The sequence below is a fragment of the Dysidea avara genome, chromosome 4 (genome assembly GCF_963678975.1).
Source record: "Dysidea avara chromosome 4, odDysAvar1.4, whole genome shotgun sequence".
NCBI classification, from domain to species: domain Eukaryota; kingdom Metazoa; phylum Porifera; class Demospongiae; order Dictyoceratida; family Dysideidae; genus Dysidea; species Dysidea avara.
In genome coordinates, this window is record NC_089275.1 from 41293870 (window position 1) to 41318863 (window position 24994).

General features: G+C 38.1%; 1 protein-coding gene, 1 long non-coding RNA gene and 1 other non-coding gene across 5 annotated transcripts; 1 reads left to right on the plus strand and 2 right to left on the minus strand.

The window, feature by feature from the left end:
* Positions 1-465: 465 nt before the first annotated feature.
* On the minus strand, positions 466-24979 carry LOC136254093 (ubiquitin-like modifier-activating enzyme 1). Of its 2 annotated transcripts, none has more exons than XM_066046751.1 (14): positions 24868-24979; positions 24648-24757; positions 13964-14049; positions 12941-13023; positions 12561-12699; positions 12274-12379; positions 12121-12208; positions 11984-12067; positions 11800-11848; positions 11569-11666; positions 11239-11331; positions 10523-10636; positions 10275-10383; positions 466-716 (listed from the first exon to the last, which is right to left on the minus strand). In XM_066046751.1, the coding sequence occupies exons 7-13, from the start codon at positions 12139-12141 to the stop codon at positions 10351-10353; spliced, it is 492 nt and encodes a 163-aa protein (XP_065902823.1). In that variant the 5' UTR covers positions 12142-12208; positions 12274-12379; positions 12561-12699; positions 12941-13023; positions 13964-14049; positions 24648-24757; positions 24868-24979; the 3' UTR covers positions 466-716; positions 10275-10350. The 2 variants fall into 2 exon arrangements, with proteins under 2 accessions (XP_065902823.1, XP_065902824.1); XM_066046752.1 differs by having other exon boundaries at positions 12121-12221.
* Trnal-uag (transfer RNA leucine (anticodon UAG)) lies at positions 10812-10893 on the minus strand. Its single transcript has one exon. It is a non-coding gene; the product is annotated as a tRNA-Leu (tRNA).
* On the plus strand, positions 18097-19395 carry LOC136254680 (uncharacterized). Of its 2 annotated transcripts, XR_010700672.1 has the most exons (4): positions 18097-18504; positions 18591-18700; positions 18761-18875; positions 19293-19395. It is a non-coding gene; the product is annotated as an uncharacterized lncRNA (long non-coding RNA). The 2 variants fall into 2 exon arrangements; XR_010700671.1 differs by lacking the exon at positions 19293-19395 and having other exon boundaries at positions 18101-18504; positions 18761-18895.
* Positions 24980-24994: the final 15 nt, after the last annotated feature.

The window sequence follows — 24994 nt, forward strand, 5'->3', positions numbered from 1 at the left end:
ATATGTACATAAAAAGATTAAATTTTATGTATACATGTATAATTATTATGAATGACTGCATTAATCATAGGTTAACGCTAGCTTGTTTATGGCTTTAGTAAGTCTGCACTCACTCATGAAGCGTTACAGACATAATAATATAAATATTACATGCATAATTGTCATGCTCAATACTCTTTTGTGTCTTCACACATTAACTATACAAGATGTTAATAAAGTGCAACTATTGTGATATATCCATTAGATCTATGGTATCTGCTCACGTGACTGTTCTGCTGACTACATTTAGCTATTTTTGTTGTAAAATAATTTTCGTACACAAAAATTATACAGTATATTATAGATACTAGACAAAATATCTGAAGATTAGCTGTCTGGCTTGCTGCCTTTATTACTGTGAGACACATTGTTATGCATCAAAGAATGTTGCTAAATCTATAGATATATACCAGTGCTGGCCTCTCAGATCATGTGATCCACATACGCACACACAGATGCAAATACACATGTGGAATACATACATGGATTACAATTAAGAAATGTGTATGTACTATTAGTCATTATGTATAATGAGCTGACTCCATTCTGATGGTGGGTTACTTCAATGTTCAGGTTATACTGTCCATATCAATGATGAACACTTTCCCATCAGCTCATGTGCCACACCCAAAATGCCATAGCTCTCACAACCAACAGCTCCAGCACCACTGCAATCACTAGAGTACAAGAGAATCTGTGTTACCAATGATATAGTGATACATACATATGTGTACAGCTGAATGAAAGCTTTTTCACCTTACTACACATTTACACATTAACTGTCTCTCTGTTAATAAATAAATTCATAATAAACTTACAGTTGTAATTTACAGCCGAGGGATATAGTAATAATATTTATCAAGAGATCCCATAGTCTTAAAAATAATGACTAATATAAAGTTTTGGCTATGCTGCAGAGCATTACTGCACAAGCAAATTAATAGTATGTAATTATTAGCTAATGTTTCAGATAGATTGTTAATTTAAAGAAACATAGATCCAGATAGATGACATTTAAGCCATCAAAATTTAATGATAGAATGGCTTCAACTTTTTAATACTCTACATTCATAAGTCAAATACACTAATAATTATGCACATCTTAAGTGGTAAATGTCTGGGACTTCCAGTAATCATGTGTCTGTGTGTCTGTGTGTGAGAAATGTAGGAGACACAACATTACTTAACCCTCAACTTGTTAGGAAATATTTTCAGCTACCTACTGTAGCTTCTTCTGGAATTCGTTACCTTGCAAATACAGCTCTTTGTCTGTTGTGACTGCATGGAATTGCAAAGCTTCATGTTGGCCTCAGGCAAGTGAAGCAACCCAATGTATCTCTCCTGCAGACTCTCCAGACTGTCAACGTAGAGCCACTGACATATTGGACTAAATTTTTCAGTAGATTCCCTCAGGAAATTGTAAAATGAATGGTGGATTGTAGTGTAATATATGCACAGTAGATGGATTCGACCCATGACACCAAAGTGATCAGGATATTTAGTCAAGCTCTTTACATTAAACCGTATTTTATTGTTAGAGAATCTGACCCCTCTACATTTTTACTTCCAACATGAACAGCTAGTTGCCACCATCATGCTACTTTGAATTTCTAAGCATAGATAGCACATAAAACATTTAGAAATGGGAATAAAGTGTGTAGTTACAACCAGTGTTGGGAGTAACGCGTTATGTAATATTATTACTTTTGTGGTAACAAAGTAATATAACGGAATACGCTATAAAAACAGGTAATATAACTCAAGTTACTTTACTTACAAATGTAACACGTTACCTAGTTACTGTATAACGAGTCTATTACATAATATTATTACTACAAGTAACGAAGTTACTAATCTCATTAGTAATCTACTGAGTAATGCCTAGCCACAACGAAGTAATGAGGCCTACTGAATGAAGCTTATTCACCAGCTTCTAACTTATAACCAACATTTGCACATTGCCCAACAACGCCATCATGGCACGTGATAAAGTAGTAGTTTCACATGTGCCAGCTTAAGGCTGTGGACACAAAGTAATATAGTATGTAATATTATTATAGTTACTTTATTTTATGGGTAATATGTAACTGTAACTAAATAGTTCAGCTGCAAGTAATATGTAATATGTAACTAGTTACTTTTACAAAGTAACTTGCCCAACACTGGTTACAACAGTACGGAAAGTATCATGAACTACTTACAGTATGCACAAGGCTATATATACTTTAGCTACATGTTGTGTAACAGATAAAACCCCAAATACATTTGTGTCAAATATGTACACTACAAACCCTGGTAGCTATAGCTACAAAACTATCAAGGTAAAAACAAACATAAAACGTCCACTGTTACAATGCACCAAAATTTTAGAAGTTCACTGAACAACTAAAAACAAGGACCATAATATCAGGCACATATTCATGAAGGTAGCTAACATTTCCATATATTACAAGTACACAGAAAAATTTGGAATTTTCAACTAGAGTAGGGACCATAACACATCGATAAAAGTAGTGCACGATATTAATTTACAGTAAAACAATAAGAAGTGTTATATTCCTACTGTACACTTCCAATTATGGTATCTTGAGCACAGTAGGGAAGTGCCAGTAAAGAGGAACACTGTGTAGGGATTTCTAACTAATGGGTCTGGGGCATACTCCTTCAGGGAAATGTAAGTGTGCCAAGATTAAATCTGGGAGCAATTTTGCACTAAAGGGACAAAATTGAGAAATAAGAGCTGCACATATAATTACGTACATGCAAGCCTTGTTTTGTTGGATTTGAGGCAACTTTGTTTTATAGTGGACTGTAAGAAAGAAAATTCAAACTAGTTTTAGTGTACGGCAGTTGTTAATCAAAGAGTATAGATCATGATATGAAATTTATTGGATCATAAAGTACTTTTAGTCAAATCCCTGTAGTAAATTGTAAAATAGTTAAGATCTACAACACATATAAGTATATATAACTTTGAGTTTATCCTTTTCTTTGGTGTAGCTAAGTTTTATAGCTAGCCCAATTACTATTTACAACTAGCCAAACACTTTTTAAAACTTGCTTTTTGCCCACAACTATAGCCCCTATTTTAGCCTCTGGTATCCTCCTCAGATATACCATATCTTTTGTTGATGATTTCTCATAACGATCAACAATAACAACAGCTTCTTTATATTTCTTGGTAACATAATCTGCATATACTGTACATGCATATTCTCCATAAGTACTCCCTTGTGTCCATGGTGTACACTGCAGAAGGGAACCACCATCTAATACAAATCACAGCTTCGCCAGAGTTCAGTGTGTTCCAAACTTCCAAACTGTTTCTGTGGTTGTCAAAGCATTAATGATGTACATATCAAAGAGAGCTGGTGGATAACTAAAGAGTTCATACTTGAACACATCCTCAGTGTTGCTATAGGGCTTTCGCAGCTATAGAGTTAATTTCTGAAAAAGCTGTTGAGGATTGTAACATCTTCAATTTTTACAATGGATTTTGTGTCTACATGCAGTGAAGGTGTACTCAGTAACTGCCACATCTTCCAGTCTATCCAAAATAGCATTACCGCAATGTTATAGGAGCAACTGGAACCATGTTGATGTAATGTATTGATTAGGAGTTGTGATGCATAATGGTAATGTAACTGCACACCTAAAATAACCTGTAATGGGACCAATAAAACTCTAGGTAGAGCTGCTTGCATTATTTCCTGCCCTATTGAACCAATTTTAGACTGCAGCTGTAGCTTCTCCCACTATCAAGCCTGTAAGGAGCACTCTTGTAAGTGGTTCAAAACCTGGATAGTGACTATGAGAATAATGAGATGTTTTTACCTCTTTAATGTCATCCCTGATTAATTTGGCAGAAGTTTCTATATATTCTCATTTTCTCTTTAGCAGTATCAATATCACAAAGCTATGTAGGCCAGTCTTGGCTTTGCTTCTGAAAGTGACTATATTCAGTTAAGTACTATAGATTTCTGTCTGAATAATCGTTAGAGTTTGATATCTTCTATCTTGGCTGAGACATCATCGTTCAAAAGTTTTCCTCCCATAGTCGCCTATACAAAGTCCCACAGCTATCGCGGCCATTTTTACACATGCAACATCATTGCGATAAGGTCCATTCCAGGGGCGGATCCAGGACCCGGCCACAAACAGGCAAGTTGTAGGTGGTTAGGGAGAGCCAGATCCTCTTGTTAGTTGCTGTATTTTTTGAAGCAGCAAATAATACACCTCTTAGCAGTATCTCACTGTTGATTTTTACCATTTTGGCCTTTGTAGATGGCTGTGAAGTCTTTAAAGCTGTTTAAAAGGCTCTGAATGTGTTAAACAACAGCAAACCGATAATTATTTTTGAGGCGCTTAGGATGCACGAAAGTGCTGGGTCACAATTTCATAGCTAGTTTGACTTTGGTTCACTTAGTTTCAGGTGAATTCATAATAAATGCTAGCAAAATGTGCATATTTTTGTGAGTTTTATAAGCTGATTTTGGCCTGGCATAAAGTTCAGTATTTTAATCAGAAGTACGGCTCTGGAGGGGTGGGGGATTTGCCCTAAATGTCCCATCCTGGATCCGCCATTGCATTCACTGATAGTTCTCCATATGTTGAATCAGGTCATAAATGGTAATTTGTAAAGAATGTATATCTCAGTTTCCATGGTAACATATACACCTAACCCTATATTATGACCCTCTGTTATAAATATGTCCCTTGCCATGGGAAAAGTATCATTAGGGTAGCAATAAGCAGCTTAAAAACATAATTCATTTAAGTGCGTGGGCGGGACTAAATAATGACAATTTCATCCAGGAAAATGACGATAACTTTAGAACAAATTAAGCTATGGATACCAAACTAGTATCATCTTATAGTCAGACCAATCATTTGATACCAAATTTGAATGGTTTGGACTATGCACAGCTCAAATGAAAGCGGAAATCCTAATTTTTTTTTGTTAAAATTGACTATAAAAAAGGTCACAAAAAAGGTCACTTCCCCATATGGGATTTTCCAGGACTTTTGATATGTTATAGAGCACATTTTTCTGTGCCAGAAACTATTGAAACCATTTGTGTTGCAATTAGTTTAAGGTTGACCCTTTTTTCTCATAAAATGACTGGACTACATAGTAATGTACCTTCCTTTATTTCACCGTATGTGAAAGGAAATGAGACACACTTTGCAATAATATACAAAAGAGTTGATAATGTCAAAAGATTATCATTATTATTATTATTTTACCTAAGGCCACTCCAAGAAAATTCATTGTTTTCCATTTTGCCCGCATGTATTTTTTGAGGTCAATGAAATGGGAAACAAGGAATTTTCTTGGAGTGGCCAAACCAATACCACCTCATCGTTGTCAGGGAAAATTGAGGCTGGTTTTAGGGTGATGTTATCCTGTGGGCCACGCCTACTCCTTTGTGGTCCCTAATATACAGTACTATCGTACTGTATGATTTACTCTTGGTTCTGCTCCGAGTCAACTGAAAATCTTTCCATTTCTGCTACTAAACTGTCCTTCTCAAGCCTTTCAAGCCTAAATCATTATATGTATTCCACTGTTTGTATGTCATTATTTCTTCTGTAAAGTGTTATATAATGTCTTCTATCTCTGGTAATTGTCCTATAGGTTAGACTTAATCCATATGCAGAGGCGGATCTAGAAATTTTCAGAGGGGGTTTCGGGTTCTCTGGAATTGCAACTTCAGCCTAACTGCAAGTTGAAGACCAAAAAAAAAGGTCACTAGCTACGTGGTTTTGAATGCTGTGAAGGTGATTTCAAAGGCAAAAGTATGAAGTTTTGCTAATAGAAAAAGCCATAATATAATACAGTGTGTATAACTGTTTGTAATTTTTATCACCCAGACGAATTGTAGGGGAGTGTGTTATTTCAGAGGGGGTTTCTGGAAACCCCAGTAAAACTGGCAAATGATCCCAATTGGAACAATAACTCTGTTGTAACTAGAGGCCACTGGTATGTGCCAGTAAATCAGTCGTGTGGCATTGGCACTATGATCACAGTTTATAATATTATGCATACACAACATGCAGGAGACAGTTAACTACACAATGTTATATACATCTTCTTGATGATTGAAGATTATTGGCAACAGCTAAGGATAGAAAATAATTCCAGCTATCAAGCCAGGTGAAGGATGAAGATGTACAATACAACAAAACATTGAAACATACTCTTTGTCTTATTGTTTCACTAGCGCATCAGCTGTTTGCACTGAAGCCTCAGTGGAGTGCATATGTGTGATACAAAATAAACAGGTACAAACATTAAAACATACTTAGCTGTTGGCTGCAATTATTTTCAGTTCAAAGATCATAACATTTTCAGAACAGGGCTATTAGATTATTGTATCATTTGCAGTGTTTTGATCATGTTACAGTCCACTATCGTAGTGCAAAATGGTTACCTTTTTCACTAGTTAAGTACCACGCTGTATGTATAATGTTTTACCAATAGCACCATTATTATGGATGAGGCATACCACTCGAACCCCCCAATTCAGTTTGGAAAGTTATCTAAGTACATACTAGAACTAAGGAAAATTTTGCGCAACCTCTGAGATGTCACTTGTCATTTACTCAGTCATTTATTCGCAACAGAGGTACACAGTATTGGAACTCCTTACCAGCAAACCTCAAGGAATATGTACAATTTGATGATTTTAAGGAGAGTGTGCGAACCTACCTTTTATCTGCTTGTAACAAAGTAGCTAATTTTGTGTTATTGTGTTTGCTTACATATAATGTATGACATATTTTGTCTGTAATATTGTGTATGTGTATATATATATATATATATATGCATGTATGCATGCATGATGTATGAATGTATATGCATATATGTATGTAACACTTTCACACCTCAGATCAAAGGAACCGCCTAAGCTACATTTCGTATGCAGCCCAGCTAGCCGGGCTACATACGAAATGTAGCTGGTCTACAACTGGGCAGTGATTATATAGATGTAGATGCCGAAATCGATTATGGGGATCGAATAATCTTCAAGTGATTAGGATGCACAACCCGGATTTTGCCATGAAAACCACTCATACGGAGAGCGTTTTGTTACCCTCGCCATCCTACAAGTTGAAAAACGTTGGGCTAAGGTGAAAACTAGTGCTATAGCTTAATATTCATTTGATCGTTTCTGTACGTTTTCGAATACGGACATACCCCCATCACGAAGCTACCACTCTGCATGGAGTAACCACTCAACAAGCAAGCTTACCTGTCTAGGCCTGTAGTGAACTGCGTAGTTTTCCCATAAACAATTCAATAGCACTGATTAAAACATTAAACTCACGTTACGGAAATTCTCCGTGACATCCTAGGATATGTCTGTTTATCATAACTGAACGTAACCAGAATGTACTAGCTGCTGACCCATAATCAAAAATTTTAGGTGTGCATATATAATACATCCAGTGGCTGCACTCATATTGGCTTGGGTGGTTGATCACCCTGCATAGGCTATCAGCCTAAGAAATGTTACATATTAGTTGTAACAAGGGGCATTCAGGCAAAGCCCTCATGCCCGTGTTACAACTATTACATGTATGTGTGTGTGCGTGTGTGTGTGTGTAACTAGCTCTGATCAGGGAAGAATGGCCATACTGACTGTCAGGAGATTTATAAATCAATCAATCAATACTTTTAATCTTGTTGTTTACATGTAAAGTGGCACCTGGCTCTCCTGCAGGGCCGCCCACAGGGGGGGGCAACTGGGGCATTTTGCCCCGGGCCCCAGCCTGAAAGGGGCCCCAGGAGGCCCCATGAATACTTGTTTAAAAGATTGATATACTCTAATAGTGCAGTCAGATCTAAATACTCTAATAGAGCAGTCACAGTATTCTTCAGAGGAGCAGTGCAGAAGCTTATAGGTAAGGAGAGGGGTAGTTATTGTCATTGTCAGCAGGTTGTGACCTTTTTTTTTTTTTTTTTGGTCTTCAACCTACAGCTTGGGTGAAGTTGTGATTCAGAATAGAAACCTTCTTGCCTCTGGGGCCCCACTTTAACTCTTTGCCCTGGGCTCCTTAATTTCTCTGGGCGGCCCTGCTCTCCTGCAATCACTTTGCTTAACAAATAATCTTCTCCTTCACGCAATCAGCATGGGTGTGATGCTGGGCTTTATTTAGAATTACATGTACGTTAAAGTCATCAGCACGAACAAGCGTAGTTATTATACGGTTGCGCCTTTGTTCACAAGCGAATCTATCCCTAGTTAGTTTATGTCTCTAGACCTCGTAGTTTTCGAGAACATTTATTTATTTATTTATTCATTCATTATTATTTATGACATAATTTTAACTGCATTTCGTATTATCTTTAGTACTTGGTTGTATAATTATCAATTTTATCCAAAGAAAGGGTACACAAAAAGGTTATAGCCGTGGTCCCCAAAACATACACAGTACAAAAAGCAATACAGAAACATTGACTAGCTACAAGCAAACAAAAACAACAAACGAGCAAACAAAAACAACAAACGAGCAAACAAAAACAACTATATAAAGTGAGAGACATCAGTTAGACAAGTAACATCGGAGCCATGATCTAAATAAGCGTGATAGTATAAGGACAAAATTTCATATGGGATTGAGTTCCAAACAAATGGTGTGTTCAAGTAGAAGGAATATCTGAATGCATTGATGGAAGAAGATCGAGTCTGCAAAGTCAGTGGATGAGAACGTGTAGCGTTAGTGTAAAGATTAAAGTGGTGACAGAAATTGATTGGAGTTTGTTTATGCATAATGGAGTGCACCAAAATGACACTCTGGTATTGTCATCGTGATGCCACTTCAGTTCCTTCAAGCAGTCATCAGTGTTCTTACTCCACCTGTACAAAGTGGAGTCATATCTACTTAATCCATCAAGCAGCTCTACGCTGAACAGACTCTAACAAGTTGATATTCTTGGTCGTATGTGGGGACCACACAGTGCAGCCGTATTCCAGACAGGGTCTCACTAAAGCCTTGTAGGCCAACGAATTTGCAGCATCAGTGTAACCATACATAGCACAGCGCAGCCTATTTAAGCATAGTGAGGCTTTCTGAACAATTTTCTGACAATGGTCTGTTCAGTTCAATTTAGAGTTGATCACAACCCCCAAGTACTTTATCTCATTGACCCAGCTAATGGATTGCAGTCTAATAGAATATGTAAAGGAAACTAGTGTTCTTTTATTATGTACTTGTTGATTTTATATCCCACTGGGGGAATACAGGGGATTCGACAAATCGTGGTGTCAAATTCCCAACTACTGGGCCAAAATCGGCTGTCAAATCCCCACTATGTCCCCACCCCCCTAGTAGGGGATTTGACAACACCTCAAGGTTGATTAAGCACATATTTCATGCAATAAACCTGTTATATACCTGTAGCTAGTAAAATTATAGCGAGTACAATTTTATTATTTGTGACTGTCTCTGGGAAAACCGGTCTTATCGCCCATTTAAAAGTATTGAGAAACGTCGGTTTTAAACATTCTCTGTGTTGTAGCTGGCCAATGGTGGTAGGTATGCATACCAAATTTTCACACGTTTCACAGCAATTTCTTACCTCCCTGATCATCCACTGAAGAAGTAATCAGCAGCTAAGTTTCCCGCCATTTTAGATAGTTTTTAAACCGAGGTTGTCTGTATCAGGCGGGCAAGATGGTGTTCAAAAATTGAAAAGAAACGTGCTGGGATGAACTGGGCCAAGTTATAGGCCATTCAGGGCTCAGAACTGGCTAAAATGAAAGGAAATTTACAGCACAGGTCATTGTCCAACACCACGGAGCTGTACAGCCACACACAGCCATCACCTGGTTGGCCAGGGCTCCATCAAGACCCCAGACCACTCGTACGGCTCGCCACTGTGCTCTGAAAAAGCAGCCAGCAAAAGCAGATCACTTCATTCTGGTCGACTGTGGCAGTGAAACTTGATAGTGCATTCATTAAGCTTTGTGTTTGTGTGAAAAAATCAAACTTCCTGTTTTGGGCGATAAGAACGGTTTTCGTAGATTCAGTCACATTTAGAAATGGAACTACTGAAAATCGGTCAGTGAATTGGACAACTGTCAATTGCCATTATCATTGTCAAAATCATGTAGAGAGCACCATAATGAAAACCAAAGTGTCACATGTTTTCTACATCCTCATTTTTGAGTTTCCATTTTGCATTCAACGTACACCTCTTCTATGACAAAATACAAATACGCACTAACTTTCATCTCTCTTCCTGAGCAGTAATGGAGCCAATCACAGCCTTCATTGGGACCACATACCCTGAGGCAACATATGTCAACCTGAGCAGCTTCTCTCAATCTTGTCAATCTGTAAATTATACATCATGAAACTATGTTGCTATAACTATAAGAACACTGCAATTACCTACATGCACACATACAGAGTTGACCGAGGTTACTCTTGCAATAAACGAATAACCCATACAACGAATACTGAGGCTACATACCTTGGCTTTGGCACCTTCGTTAACTGTTTTAGCCTCTTCCAAGAACTTTGCTGCATCTTCCTTGTTGTAAGGCTTGGGCAGGGACCCATGCTTCTTCCTGTAAACATGTAGTGCCTGAAGAAAAGTAATGGGGAGTATTGTTAATTGTGCACACTAAACACAATACACAAAAACCCTGCAGTCTCAAGAGAAAATAATAAAAAATAAGATTTTTTTATTATTATGTACTCTTCATACAACAGAGAATGGAAAAAAGCACCGCAGTGTAAAGAAAAACAAACAAAACAAATGACAGGAGTGGGATTCGAACCCATGCTACCAAAGTGACTGGTGCCTAAAACCAGCGCCTTAGACCACTTGGCCATCCTGCCCTGACATACAAAACGCAACCCAAAGCATCTATAACTATGTGCACTTTAAACCCAAGTTGTAAAACCTGTTTATCAGGTCAATATATAAAAGGCCACCTGTCTTAAACTAATTAAAGAAATCCCATTTAATTGTATGCACACAAATTAAAGTAACCTGCCTAATGCAGTCACCTGTTTAATAAGGACAGGAAACTGGCAACCAAAGTAGAGAAACATTGTCACAGCCAGTCTAGGAAATTGCATCCCTAACATTCTATGATAACTGAGTCTCATTATTAGATATTTTGACAGTACACCACATATATATATATATATATATATAATGGTATTCTTGTTCTAGTTCACCTGGAAAGCTATATGGAGCTGAGCAGGACGTTCCATCTTGTCAAAATCTGTCAGCTGAAACTGAGGCTCATCCATGGCTTCCTTGATAGATTTCTTTAAGGAACAATACAGAGATGATAGGCACACAGATATAACAAATGTATAAAGACACAACATCCTGATTAGTTGGTTATTCTGACTTCTATGAATACATGCACACAGAAACCATCCATAAGTAGTGTGTGTGTGTGTGTGTGTGCGTGTGTGTGTGTGCGCGTGCATTGTGTACACAAATGTGTGCACAGTATGTCTTCACAAGTCACTGCATGTAGCACAGCAGTTATAACTCACAAATTGCAGAGTCTCAGACATCTTCACTTGAGTGCAAATTCCTCCTCTAACGTAAGGGGACAGTCTGCTAGTGTCTCCAATACTGAATTTATATGGACCTGAAGAAACATTACAAACTTTTAACTAGGCAATCTCACATATTCCACTCCTGTAGTACACAATGACACTTCGGAAGTGACATTATGCATTACACCTCATGCACATAAATGTCCATTTCACAAGGTCACTAACCTAGATAGGTGACCTCCCTTGGCTCACAGCCATTCAGTTCTGTCATCCCCTGTAATGAACACATGTACAGTATATTAAGCATGTATAACTAGTACATGCAAGCATGCACACTTAGCCACACACACACACATACTACACATATGCATACTACACCCACACACTACACATGTCCATGTATACATACCTCCACTTCACTAAAGGTAACATAGTCTCCAGTCTGAAAGCTGTGCCTCGTCTCTTCCAAGCACGTCACCACACTATCCTTATCCTAGTGTGTGAGAGATTTATAAAATGAACAAAACACTCAACCAAGCTCCGTACCTGAGTTACAGCAGATATCATACAGCTAACAGGGGTTTTCCCATCATTGTCAAGAACAACAAAGTCTTTACCAAAATCTCAGATCTCCCTGTAACGAAATACTGACTAGTAAAGTAAACAAAAGTTGTCACTAGCAACACACACCACCCTCACCAAACAGGCCCTTGGTGTCTGCCACAATCAGTTTGATTCCTTTACTATGAGTGAATCCTCCAATCTTAACCTGTTCTTTTAAACTGGAATTGGTAAGTACCACAACCTGAAAAGGGAAAGGTATATAGAAGATGACTACATTTCATGTGTGTACCTTTTACTGTAAAGTTGAAGAACAAGTACTACAATGCATGCTACCTGGTTATGTCATAAGTACAATCATGCACACATGACATGCCCATATGAGAACAACTAGTAAACAAAACACTGCACTGAACACTACACACCTGAAATTGTATGACTAAATCTTCAGTTAAAGAGGAAGTGTTGACATGCAGTGACGGGTACATAATTGTTCAGCTCTGACAAGCAAGCAACACACTCCTCAGCTCTGGTCTTTACAACATCTTCTTGAGTTAAGAAGAACTACCAAACAATCAACACAATGGTTTGAATACATATCACATACAGCAAAACGACACATAGCATACCCATTGTCTTAATGAGATTACCCCACATAATCAATGTCTGATCAGATATACCAAAACACTACCTTGCTATCAAAACAAAAAATGTTAGTTGGTGCTATGTTCACTACAACTACACAATGGGTAATCACATCTGGTACAACAATCACTAAGCTTTCTGACAACATACATGTACATACCTGTGAAGACAGCTCAGCCAGCTGGGCTGGTTCAGTATCATGAAGAGTGACAGACTTCGCACCTCCCAGTATGACGTTCTTAGCTAACAAACACACATGCGTAAAATAGTCATCAAACTAAACCAGTACCCTCCACATAGGTATTTCAGATATACACACACAAGTTGAAATAAGAGTGTTTGTGCCTTAGCAACCAAAGAAAATCTCAACCAAAGTAAACTACATAACTCTCAAACCTTTGAGCATTTTTATTTTCGGATATTTTAAGGAGACAATTAATACAATAACTGGAAGCATGTGTACCAGCATTGAAACCGGGTCACTATTGCTGACCCGGATGACCCACTGACCTGGATACCAATCCGGGTCAGACCCAGATTTGACCCTGATTAAATAAAGCCTAGGCGTACGATGAGAGCTATGTTTCAGGTAGTCTCGAGCTAGCGAGACTACGTTTTGAGCGTTCAATTCATGTTGAGTAAACGAGTAGTTATGTGATAGCTAAGCCGGTAAGTTTATAAGTTAAAATCAGTCAGTGGGTTTGGTTCCATGTAGCTACTGTGGGTTTACAGACAACAATTGGGTGTGGCTTCGTTCATACTTAGTATTGCAATTTCCCGATATATTAAAATGGGTGTGGCTCACAAAAGTACTTATCCTGCTGCAAGACTAGACAATATACAACTCATACAATAATCGATTAGTGGGTGTGGCTCCATGTAAGCTTGCAAATAGCAATGGACACAGTTTCATGCTACAGACTGCACTTACTAATAAATGGGCATGGCTGAGCATGTTTGTAACACGATAAGTGGGCGTGGCTCACAAAAGAGCTATGCAACTAGCATATATATGTTCCACGTCGTCAAATGATCAATTTCGTTTCTCATGTGATTCAATCCGGGTCACATCCGGATAATTTGTAAACCCGGATGACCTGACCCGGATTCAACGCTGATGTGTACCATAGCAAGATTCCTTTCAAATTATATCTTTGTTGTGCACTTGTTTTAAGATACTTACCAATTTCCACCCCCAATCCTTTCATGCCAGATATAAGCACATTGGATCGGCCCATCTTGTACATGGCATCATGTCCCAGCACATAGCTAGCAACAATACCAATACACACATAAACCACTTGGTATTACAAACAACATGTACATAGCAACCACAAGCCAGGCCTACACTTTGAGTGGAAAGACAGACCTTACAAAATGGCTTCCTTTATACTACACAATAGGAAAGCAAGAGCTAAAACTATAAATTCCATGAAAAATAGCAAACTAGAATAGAACTTGCAAAGACATGCCAAAAGGGGGCCACGGAAGGATGGTGCCATTTTCTGGCACCTGCAGTGATTCTACAAAAACGCAAGCAGTTGGCCAAATTTGATGTTTTGTAGCTGAAATTATCTTGTAGCACTAAAATCACAATAATAGGTAGCCTTGCCTACAGGTTACATTAATCGTACGTAATTAATGATGCTCATTAAATGGGATAAGGGATGTATTTAACAACTTTTTAATGCACACCACTTACAGTTTTGTCTGTGTTTGTTTTGTGTGGAACAAAGTACCAATCAGTATTTTGGGAATTGAGGTTTTCGCCACACTATTATTTACAAACATTTTTGTTGTAACTTTTAAATGTTGTTGATTTGTAGATGTAGAGTACGTGCTGGCATTGTGGGTCATGGAGTATTGTGGGTCGGGAGTGTATAAACAGTGGAATGGAATACTGGAATGGTGGAATACTGGAATGGAAATTTTTAAAGTTCAATATTAGCTTTTACATCCAAATAAGTACAACTCCTCCCTTTAAGTAAGGAAATAAATAGGATTCCCCTAATTTCAGTTCTTTTAGCACAATTCACCTCACCATAGACAAAATTTACCAATGTAATGTAATGTAATGTAAAGTCAGTTATGAACATGCACCTTGTTCCCAAGTGATAAAAAAGTTAGCTGATTACATATATGCATTGTAAAAGTACATGCACTGTATAATGAAATGAAGTATTTATTTATTATCAACTTTACCAGTTAGGCACTGGAGGATGAACATAGAAGGTACTATAGAGCCTGTACGAGGTGTTTACCACTAACCTAGGAGCCTAAGTGAAAATCTTTGGGAAAGGTGAAACGGGACTATCTTGTAAGCATTTAAAATACGCCTTTTTCACAATTGTCAGAAAACAAAATTTAAGCTAAAGTTCATTGTGGCAGTGCCACATTGCACACTGAAATGAACCACAGTTGGTTTCAGACAATTAAGTATTGAATTATAAGTCATAGAAGTGTTGTGGTGAGGAAAAGTATGCTAAAAGAGCTGACTTCAAAGGGAATCCTATTTGTTTGCTTACTTAAGGGGAGGAGTTGTACTTATTTGGATGTAAAAAATGATATTGAACTTCAAAAAAATTCCATTCCACCATTCCAGTAGTCCATTCCACTGTTTATACACTCCCTTGTGGGTCACATGAATTTAATAGGTTGAATCATGCAGATTTAAGATGAAAGGGATGCTACAACTTTAGATCAACATAAAAAGTGATCAAAAGCTAACCACAAATCCAATTCAGTAAGAGGTTACACAGGATTTTAAATTATGTCACTATAGAAATACCATTCCAGATTAGCTACCTGTACCCCTTACCATGTAGTAAGCAGGAAAAAGACATGAAGTTTACGTACTAAGTTAACTAAGGTGTTTTGTCAATCTTTAGAGTTGCTGCAAATGTTTCCATAACATTTACAATAATTCGACATGAAATGATGACCTTATGAACATAGTGACTCATAATACCCCCATATGACTTGTAATACTAACACTTACAAGGTTTCAGTAAAAAGATCAAACTCCTAATACATGGCAAGTAAATGTTTTGATATTTTAGGATAATGTAGCATATGGTTACACCTTTCCCTACAAGTAGTGTGAAACATTGGGGTCACTGTATTAGGTGATAGCGGTGCTTTTAACTTAAGGTTACGGTCAACACGAAGACCTACCAGAACGGGAAGCCTAACGAGTTACAAAAGAAACCTTAAGTTTTACCACTAGTATTTACACTTAAACAGCTTCATTACATAAGCAGGAAATTGCATCATGCATTTATTACAATGGAACAATGTCGCCACGAAAAACACCACACCACATGTATCGATGTGTTAATGCGCTGTTTAAAGAATCAGTTAAGTGTATGATTGCTCCAGCTAAAGTTTATCACAATGATGACCTACTTTTATGATTAACGCCACAGAGTGAGTGAACTCAGTACGCTGCCGCTAGAGATCACTCAATGGGACAGTAACTGAACAGGTTTAAGGTAGAGCTACTACTATATTTAGCGATAGATATGTACTTCATTTGTAATCGTATAATTAATAAATAAATACATGATTTACAATTAATGAAAAGAGTACTTGTCTTGTACAAAGTTGGCTTATACTAGGATATGTTCTGTATTACAAAATCTTGTACTTTTTTTCCCATTCTGTTGTTACCCATTCAGATGGTTCTCGCACTACAGGTCTTGGTGATGCCAATTGTGGTAAAATGGTAGTGAAGTCGAATGTCTTTAACTTTGCAAGTACTGCTGACCAAAAACCTGGATCATAGTCTATTCGTTGGATGTGGAGAGTCTTCATCATGACTACAAAGTCACACCATGAACGCTTTGTACAGAACATAATGCACTGCACTTGATAGTAGAAATCATGATTCTTTTTCAGTTCTAATTGGTTTTCCTTGTTGTAAACTAGGCAAAAGTTTTTTACCTTTGTTATAGCTTCAGTTAAAGTCATGTTTCTGGCTACGTATGGATTTTTGTATTCGACAATGCCATCTGGAGGATCAGTTGAAGGGTCATGCACCAAGCCATCTGGGCTAGCAGCCAACCATGGATTCTCAACCGATATTACCAATCCACTTTTAGTGGTAGTAATGTTTGGTGACATTGCCTTTTTCTGCAACAAGTATTGCTCATTACAAGCATCTTCTTGGACTGTCCCCCATCTTGTAGCTTCATTTCCATGAAATTTAGGTGCTATCAGCTGTTGTACAACAGATTTAACTTGTGTTGTTGGTCTTCTTTTGGCAATTTTACCAACATTAGATGCTGTCACTCTTATTCTTCTGTGTTCATGCCAGATTGCTTTTGAGTTGCTGTTGCCACCTTCTTCATTGGTTCTGAGAGTGATATCTGCTGCAGCTGCTTCGGTAACTTTAATTTGTCTAGAGTAATAGAACAGCATGACATCATGAAGGTCACTCGCAGGTATATCTGGTAAAATATCTATGGCATTGGGACCATTTCCGTCATAGCGAGAGTAATCCAGTCGTGACTGGAGGGAATTGTCACCTCTTTTCCTTCGCTTTCTTTTAATTTTTTCATTTTCTGTAGCCTTTCTTTTCCTGTTGCTCATTGTCTTCTTACATCTTTCTTCTGCCACTTCCTTGAATGTTTCACTGGGGGGAAGTCCAGTGACCTTTTCCCAACATGTAGGCCCCCATCCAGGTCCATCATTCATTCGCAGTGCTGCACCTGCACATCTACCTGTCCACGAACCACTTTGTGACCTGTTTATTTGTTTCCCCCCATCAAATTTTGTCCTCACATGCATGTAACTTTCAGCCAAGTTTGTGGTGAAGTTGCCTGTGAAGAAGAGGATATACTATTAAAGTCTCATGTACCTTTATATTTTAACTGCTTACCTATGAATTGATTTGCTTTTCCAGCAAGTCTGCTAGCATACTTTTGTATGTCACAAAGCATTGCATTGTGAACCAGGTCACTTGGTTCTGGTAAATCAACAGGTTCATCAGCGGTAGCATCTTGCCATGCTTCTTGCTGTTCTGACAGTATTTCATCCAAAGTATCATTTTCTAGTACTTCACTGATATGCTGATGATTGCCCGTACTATTGAAACCTAAAAGAGATGAGCTGGTTGGTGGAGAAAACCTCCCACCTTGATTGGTGCAGTGTGGTATGGATATAGCCTCCAAACATTTATTTGATGTGCTGGGACCAGAAAGAGAGTAAGGTATGCTTATTGGTAAGGAAGTAAGCTCAGTTGTTGAATTAGTTTCATTTGGTGTGTTTCTGTTTTTAGCCACCTTGCAGTAGTCACTGTTGCACTTATCATGGATCCCAAAGGAGTGTGGTGCACAAGTGAGGATGTCAATTCTAAGAAGTTTAGCTGCTTTTCTGGAGTCAGTTTCTTTACTTCTGTTGGTGATGGAGCTTCGCATTCTTGATATAAGTCTCTTTCGCATTTGTTCAGTCAATTTACCCCTCCCTTTGTATTGTGGCTTGTCCTTGACTAGTTGCTCCATTGATGTTCTGAAGCATTTTACTGCGTGGTTTGCGCACTCCTCTTTTTGTATGTCATATCCCCACTCACGGACATTAGCAACTAGAGTGGGATGAACTGAGCTATCTCCGTCACCAATGAATCTCATGTATCTAACACTGTGCTGCTTTTCAGCTACCTGAAAACCCTCTAATATGATGTCAGTTTCCATGGACGCCGATGGATCACTCCAGTTTTTGAAACAGGTATGATTTGTCTTCTTGTTTGCACCAGTCTGTTTATTTTGGTACACGCATGCAGCACAAAATTTATTTCTTACTCCTATATATAGAAGCTTCCCAGTTTGCTTTCCAAAGATCACCCCTACCCCTGACAGAGCATCGTAAGAATGTCTATGGGTCCGCTTAGACCAGCCACCATCTAAAATGACTGTAATTGCAGGTACTTCATGATGGTAGCTATTCTGCTCTATAGCAATTTGTCGTTCTTCTTCCCCTGCAGCTTTCATCGACTTCTCCAAGACATCCCACCACCACTTTCCTATTGCACATTCTGTGGCCATAAAAGAATTCTTACACATAGTAGGAACACCAAGGACACTCATTGACTCTTGGAGGTGATTAAATCCGCCGCCCACTACCATCTGACCCCACACTGCTGCAAAGTTGTTGGTCCATTGTTGGCCTCCTCCGGAGTCGGTAAGTTTGGTAGAGGTGAAAAACGGGATAACTTCACCACAACCACCACACTTGCTTGATATAACTAAAGCCAAGCCATGGTGTTTTTCATCAGATATGAACGTACACTCCTGTGATGAGATGGCTTTAGCTATGCAAGGTTGACATGTAGCAACGTGTTTTGCTACGTAATCGTTGTTTGTGTGTTTGTTTAGTAGACTAAGATTGATGATTCTACATTCGGCTGGGTTAATAGCAGGTCCCTTGGTTTCAGCTCTGTAACATAACTTTAAATACATACACCGAATTGTATGTTATGTGTTGTCACTTACTGTTTTTTCTTTTTCCTCCTGCAGAAAACATGACGATGACTGTTGTAATGATTCTTTTTGTTGTTCTTGTTTGACATTGCTGTGTTATAAAGTGTTTATTGTTGCATATTGTGTCTATTTATACTGTGTGTACTGCTAATAAGTTCGGATGATGTAGTACACATTTCGGATGATGTAGTACACATAAGATCAATGGTGCTGGCTCTGTGCCAAGTTTATCTAATATGTAGCTATCTAGCACAGCCTACTTTGCCTAGGTGTCTTGTTTGTGTCAATGGAGCGCCTTAGCTATGCACGCAGCGCCTAAGTAACTATGCTACGAGGCGCTAGTTGGCCTACAATGCACCAGTAGTTAGTCTAGCATCTACCATAATAGCTTACGTTAGTCTGGTAGTTATAGAAGGTATGGTCTGGTGATGTGAAGTAAATGATAGAAGTGGAGAAAGGTATCTATAGCAGCCATAAGTTAGCACGAGTAAATTACCGTGCAAGTTACGTAATAAATTATGTGGCTTTCGTGAGGTAATAGTTGTGGTTGTTGTGGTTAGATCGATAGAGGACCTTGCTAGAAATCTGCACACCCGGATTGCTACGTCAAATTTTTGCCGTGTGCTAGCAGCTCCATCCAATAGCTCACCACCAATTAGTTAAGTGGTCGTAGGTGTAGTGATTAGTAGAGTTTCAGAAGTATCACGTAGTTTTTCGGAAAGTTATACTAGATAATGTGCGTTGATGGCAACTGCGCCATTACTTCAACCCAAGATAACTAGTGCCAGGAGTGGGTAGATTACACTGAATCGGTGTCTGTCAATGGTGCTTAACCCGATAGTAAGTCTGAACTTATAAATTCGCCAACAATCCAGCTAGCATAGTAGAAGTTTGACGTATGAAGATTTTCTGACTGCGCGCAGTGGAAGGGCTATTATTCACGGATGTGTTGTTCCAGAAGTTCGCCGCTCCTCCAAGTGATAAATGACAGTTTAACATGCATCATTATACCAATAGATAGAAATCAATTTATCACCTGTACTGTGTTTTGTTGTAACATTTTCAGTTGTGAATTTTTGTCACCATGACGACACCTCAACGACCCCTCAAAAGAAAGAGACCACAACTGAGTTCCCCTGGGGAAAATTCAACAATTTGCCCAGTCTGCCTTGACTCTATGACTAGATGCTACTGAAAACACTGAAGGCCAAGAAGCAATATTTACTGAAAACACTGAAGGCCAAGAAGCAAAATTTTGTGAAAGCACTTGTAACTGGATACACCGCCAGTGTGCTGGCCTATCTCAAGTTCTATTCAAAATATTTGAGGAAAGTGATGAGCCTTTTTACTGTCCCCATTGTCGCCTGGTCTCACAGGACAAGCAACTGCAGGAGTTGAAGAGTATGGTGGATGTTTTATCCAAGGAGGTGGTGTCACTCAAATCTATGGCATCCAATCAACAAGTCCCAAAGTCACCATCTTCAACTCCTCAACAACGACCACTACAAGAATCTCAGACAATTTCAAAAGCAGTTGGTAAGCAAACTCAACCACCTACTATCACAAAGACAAATCCATCCAGCAGAGGAGATCGTAAGTTTAATGTGGTAGTATATGGCATTGATGAGTGTGATAAGGGAATACCTAGGCATGAGAGACTAAATCATGACATACACAAAGTTACCACTATTGTTACTGAGGCTAAGACTAACATAAATCCTTTATCTATACGTGACCTTCTGCGACTGGGAAAGTACCGTGACAATTCCAAGAAACCTCGACCAATACTAGTTAGATTCAATCGAGCTGTTGACTCTTCACTTTTGTTATCCAAGGCCAGTGCATTGCCTAAAGACATAAGAGTTAAGCCTGACATGTCCAAGGAAGAAAGACTTGTAGAGTCACTTCTTCTTAAAGTAAGACAGCAACAAATTGACAAGGGAATTGAACGCAAACATATCAAAATGCATAACAACAAGATCTACATACGAAATAAGTTACATGGTCAAGTTATCGATTCAGTATTTGTCCCGTCTCGGTCTCAACAAGATAGAGATGAAATAGATGCTACCCACAACAAAGTTACTGCTGACCATGATTCTCCCACTCAAATGGATTCATCATCAAACTGACTACCTAACAGACAAGTTCATGATTCTACAAATTACACACATGATCACACAATCAATTTCAATGAATCAGATACTAGAAGTGGCAGCAGTAATCTCAAAGTTCTCCTATGGAACGCACGTAGTTTAAACAAACAAATTACTGCTTTTCAATCGTATGTGTACTCTCAAACTTTTGACATAATTGGAGTAACAGAAACTTGGCTCTCAACTAACATTTTTACTAATGAAATATTTCCCTCTTGCTACACTGTTTTAAGAAAAGATCGAGATAGTAGAGGTGGTGGTGTATTATTAGCTTTCAAATCTTTCCTCACAGTAACGCAGTTATCTTCTCCAAATGATTTAGAAATAGTCTCTGCTGAGATAGACCCAAATTTGCTCGTGTGTCTGATATATCGTCCACCTAACTGTTCTGATAAATATAATACCTCACTCATGGCATACGTACCTCAATTCATTCGATAGTACCCAAAACATTGTATTATTGGGAGATTTAAATTTTCCTGACATAGACTGGAGTATCTACAGTGGTAGTTCTCCCACAGCTGATGATTTCGCAGATGTAGTATATGGACTCAATTTGATTCAATGCATAACTGGCCCCACACATCGCGCTGGGAACACCCTAGACATAGCCTTGTCTAATATTAGTGGCCTTCAACATATTGAAACCTGCACAAACCTACCACCCAACCTCTCATCTGACCATTATTTGATAAAACTTCTCATTAACCATGTCCTCAGCAAACCTACAAAAATACGTATACAAAGATTAGATTACAATAAAGTTAACTGGGAGGACATGAACCAATTCCTTACAGAATATGACTTTACCTTAGCATTGAATTCTAAAAATGTCGAGTTTATCTGACTATACCTGAAAACTGCCATAAATAGTGCTTTAAATCTATATGTTCCTAAGATCTCTATTAAAGAATCAAATCATCCTAAGTGGTTTAACTCAACAATCCATCACAAAATCAAGTGCCTCCGCACTGCTAAGAGACAACTTGTGAGACATCCTACAGAAAGGAAAAGACTTAAAGTGGAGGATCTACAAAGGGAACTACAACAGATGATAACTGAAGCTAAGTATGATTATGAAACAAATCTAGCTTTAAATTATGCTCACAGTAATAGCAACAAAATTTTTAAATATATATCAAGTATCAAAGGGCGAGAAAGCTTTCCTGCTAAAATGCACTACATAAATGAATCAGCATCCACTGACTTGGAAAAAGCTCAACTATTTAACAATTATTTCCACTCAGTTTTTCTACATTTACAGGTTCAACATCATCTGTATCTGACTCACAATCAAGCAGTGTCACTCCTCATGTTCAAGATATTCTGTTTTCTGATTCTGACGTCCTTGACTTACTTATATCTCTTGACGAAACCAAAGCTTGTGGCATTGACAGCTTTAGCCCAAAAATCTTCAAACACTGTGCAGGGCCATTACTTCATATAATTTGCCATCTTTTTCACACGAGTATATCATGCAGTTTTATTCCTCTTGACTGGCGCACTCATTGTGTGGTTCCTGTGTACAAATCTGGGGACAAAAGTTCTGTGAGAAACTACAGACCCATCTCACTGTTATGTATTTTATCGAAGGTTCTAGAAAGAATTGTGCATAATAATATAATTAATCGTGTCAGAGAACAATCCACCAAACATCAGTTTGGTTTCCTTCCTAGAAGATCTACGTTACAGCAGCTACTAGTATTTGCAGAAAAAGTCTTTGAATCTAACAAATGTGAAGTGGATGTAGTATACATGGATTTCAAGAAAGCTTTTGACTCTGTCTCTCACCACCACTTACTTGGCAAATTACAAACCTTTGGAATAACTGGTAAAGCAAGACAGTGGTTTGAAGCATATCTACACAATCGCTATCAATGTGTCAAGATAGGAGATTAACTGTCAGAATTATGTTATGTACATTCAGGGGTGCCCTAAGGAAGTGTCTTAGGACCTTTGTTATTCGTCATTTTCATTAACAACCTACCCGAATTCATTCAATTTGCAACTCCTTTTATATACGCTGATGACACCAAACTTCTATATGCAATTAGATCTCATGAAGATACTGCAAAGTTACAAACTGATATCAACAGAGCTTCTAATTGGAGCACCCTGACTGACTTACCTTTCAACGAATCCAAATTTATTCATTTACGTTTCTTCTCGACTACAATAGTCCCCCCTACATACTCCATCAATGGAAATCCTATTAAATGTCTAGCACAGCATAAAGATCTTGGAGTAACATTCACATCTGATCAGCACATTATAACAACATATGTACGAAAGCTTACCAAACCTTAGGACTTATCAGAAGAACATTCCAGGTTAACAGTGCTGAGGCAAAGAAACGTCTATACCTAGCACTAGTCAGATCACAACTATTATATTGTTCACAACTATTGAGGCCTCAACTAATAAGAGACATTACTGCACTAGAACGCATTCAACGAAGAGCCACTAAATATATTCTTAACGACTACACATCCTCATACAAACTCAGACTGGAACAACTGCATCTCCTGCCTCTCATGTACCACTACGAACTCCAAGATATACTGTTTCTAATAAAATCATTAAAGTCACCCACTGATAATTTTAACATCTACAACTACATCACTTTTGCAAGAGGCAACACCAGATCTGGGATTAACCAAAAACTGAATCATCCAAGGACATCATCAGTAACACAACATCATTTTTACTTTAACAGGATAGCCAGACTATACAATTACTTACCAGTCATTGATCTTTCACTATCTACCAACACACATCGTTTAACTAACTATTTATGGTCGCATTTTACTAATAACTTCAACCCTGAGAGAGCTTGTACATTTCACCTTTTGTGCCCTTGCCACCGCTGCTCTAGAGCGCCAATTTCTACCAATTTTAACAAACTCTAGTTATCTATTGTAATTATAAGTAACTAATAGCTGTAATTAATTAGTTATTGCATTGCATTGTATGTATGTTTCTTTGGCAGTGGGTATCTATTACCCACTGACCTTTAATGCAGTCTTGAACTGCATTAAAAAAATAAATAAACACAATGAAATAGTGATAGCTATATAAATTTTTTTTAAAATGTTACATTTACAAAAATGTGCGGTTGACCGTAACCTTAAGTGACCTTTAATTACCACAGCCACTCTAATTATAATTGCTGTTGATTTGTTTTATTTTGTGTGTTTTGTTTAGTGGTTGTATGTGTTTTGTACTAGGATAGTACCTTGTACAGGCTTGCCTTTTGTGCTGTTCCTTCCCTCGTGGTAAATTGATAATAAATAAATAAGTTGCCTGGAGTAAAGCCCTTTATCGACTTCCTTCACTCATACTCATCTACGATTACAAAACACACCGAATAACAGCGAGCAGTGAACGGAGAAATACCTCGATATACCAGGAATCGTATTACGTCGACAAAATTCCTTATACGGAAGTCGACTCACCTCAGGTTCCGCAATTTTCGTGAAATTTTCTTCGTTTTGCTGGCCTCTCTGATTCAACAGACATAGAGCAACAATTAAACCGACCACAGCTGCCCTTCTAATTGTTCACTACAGCTGCTAAAATATT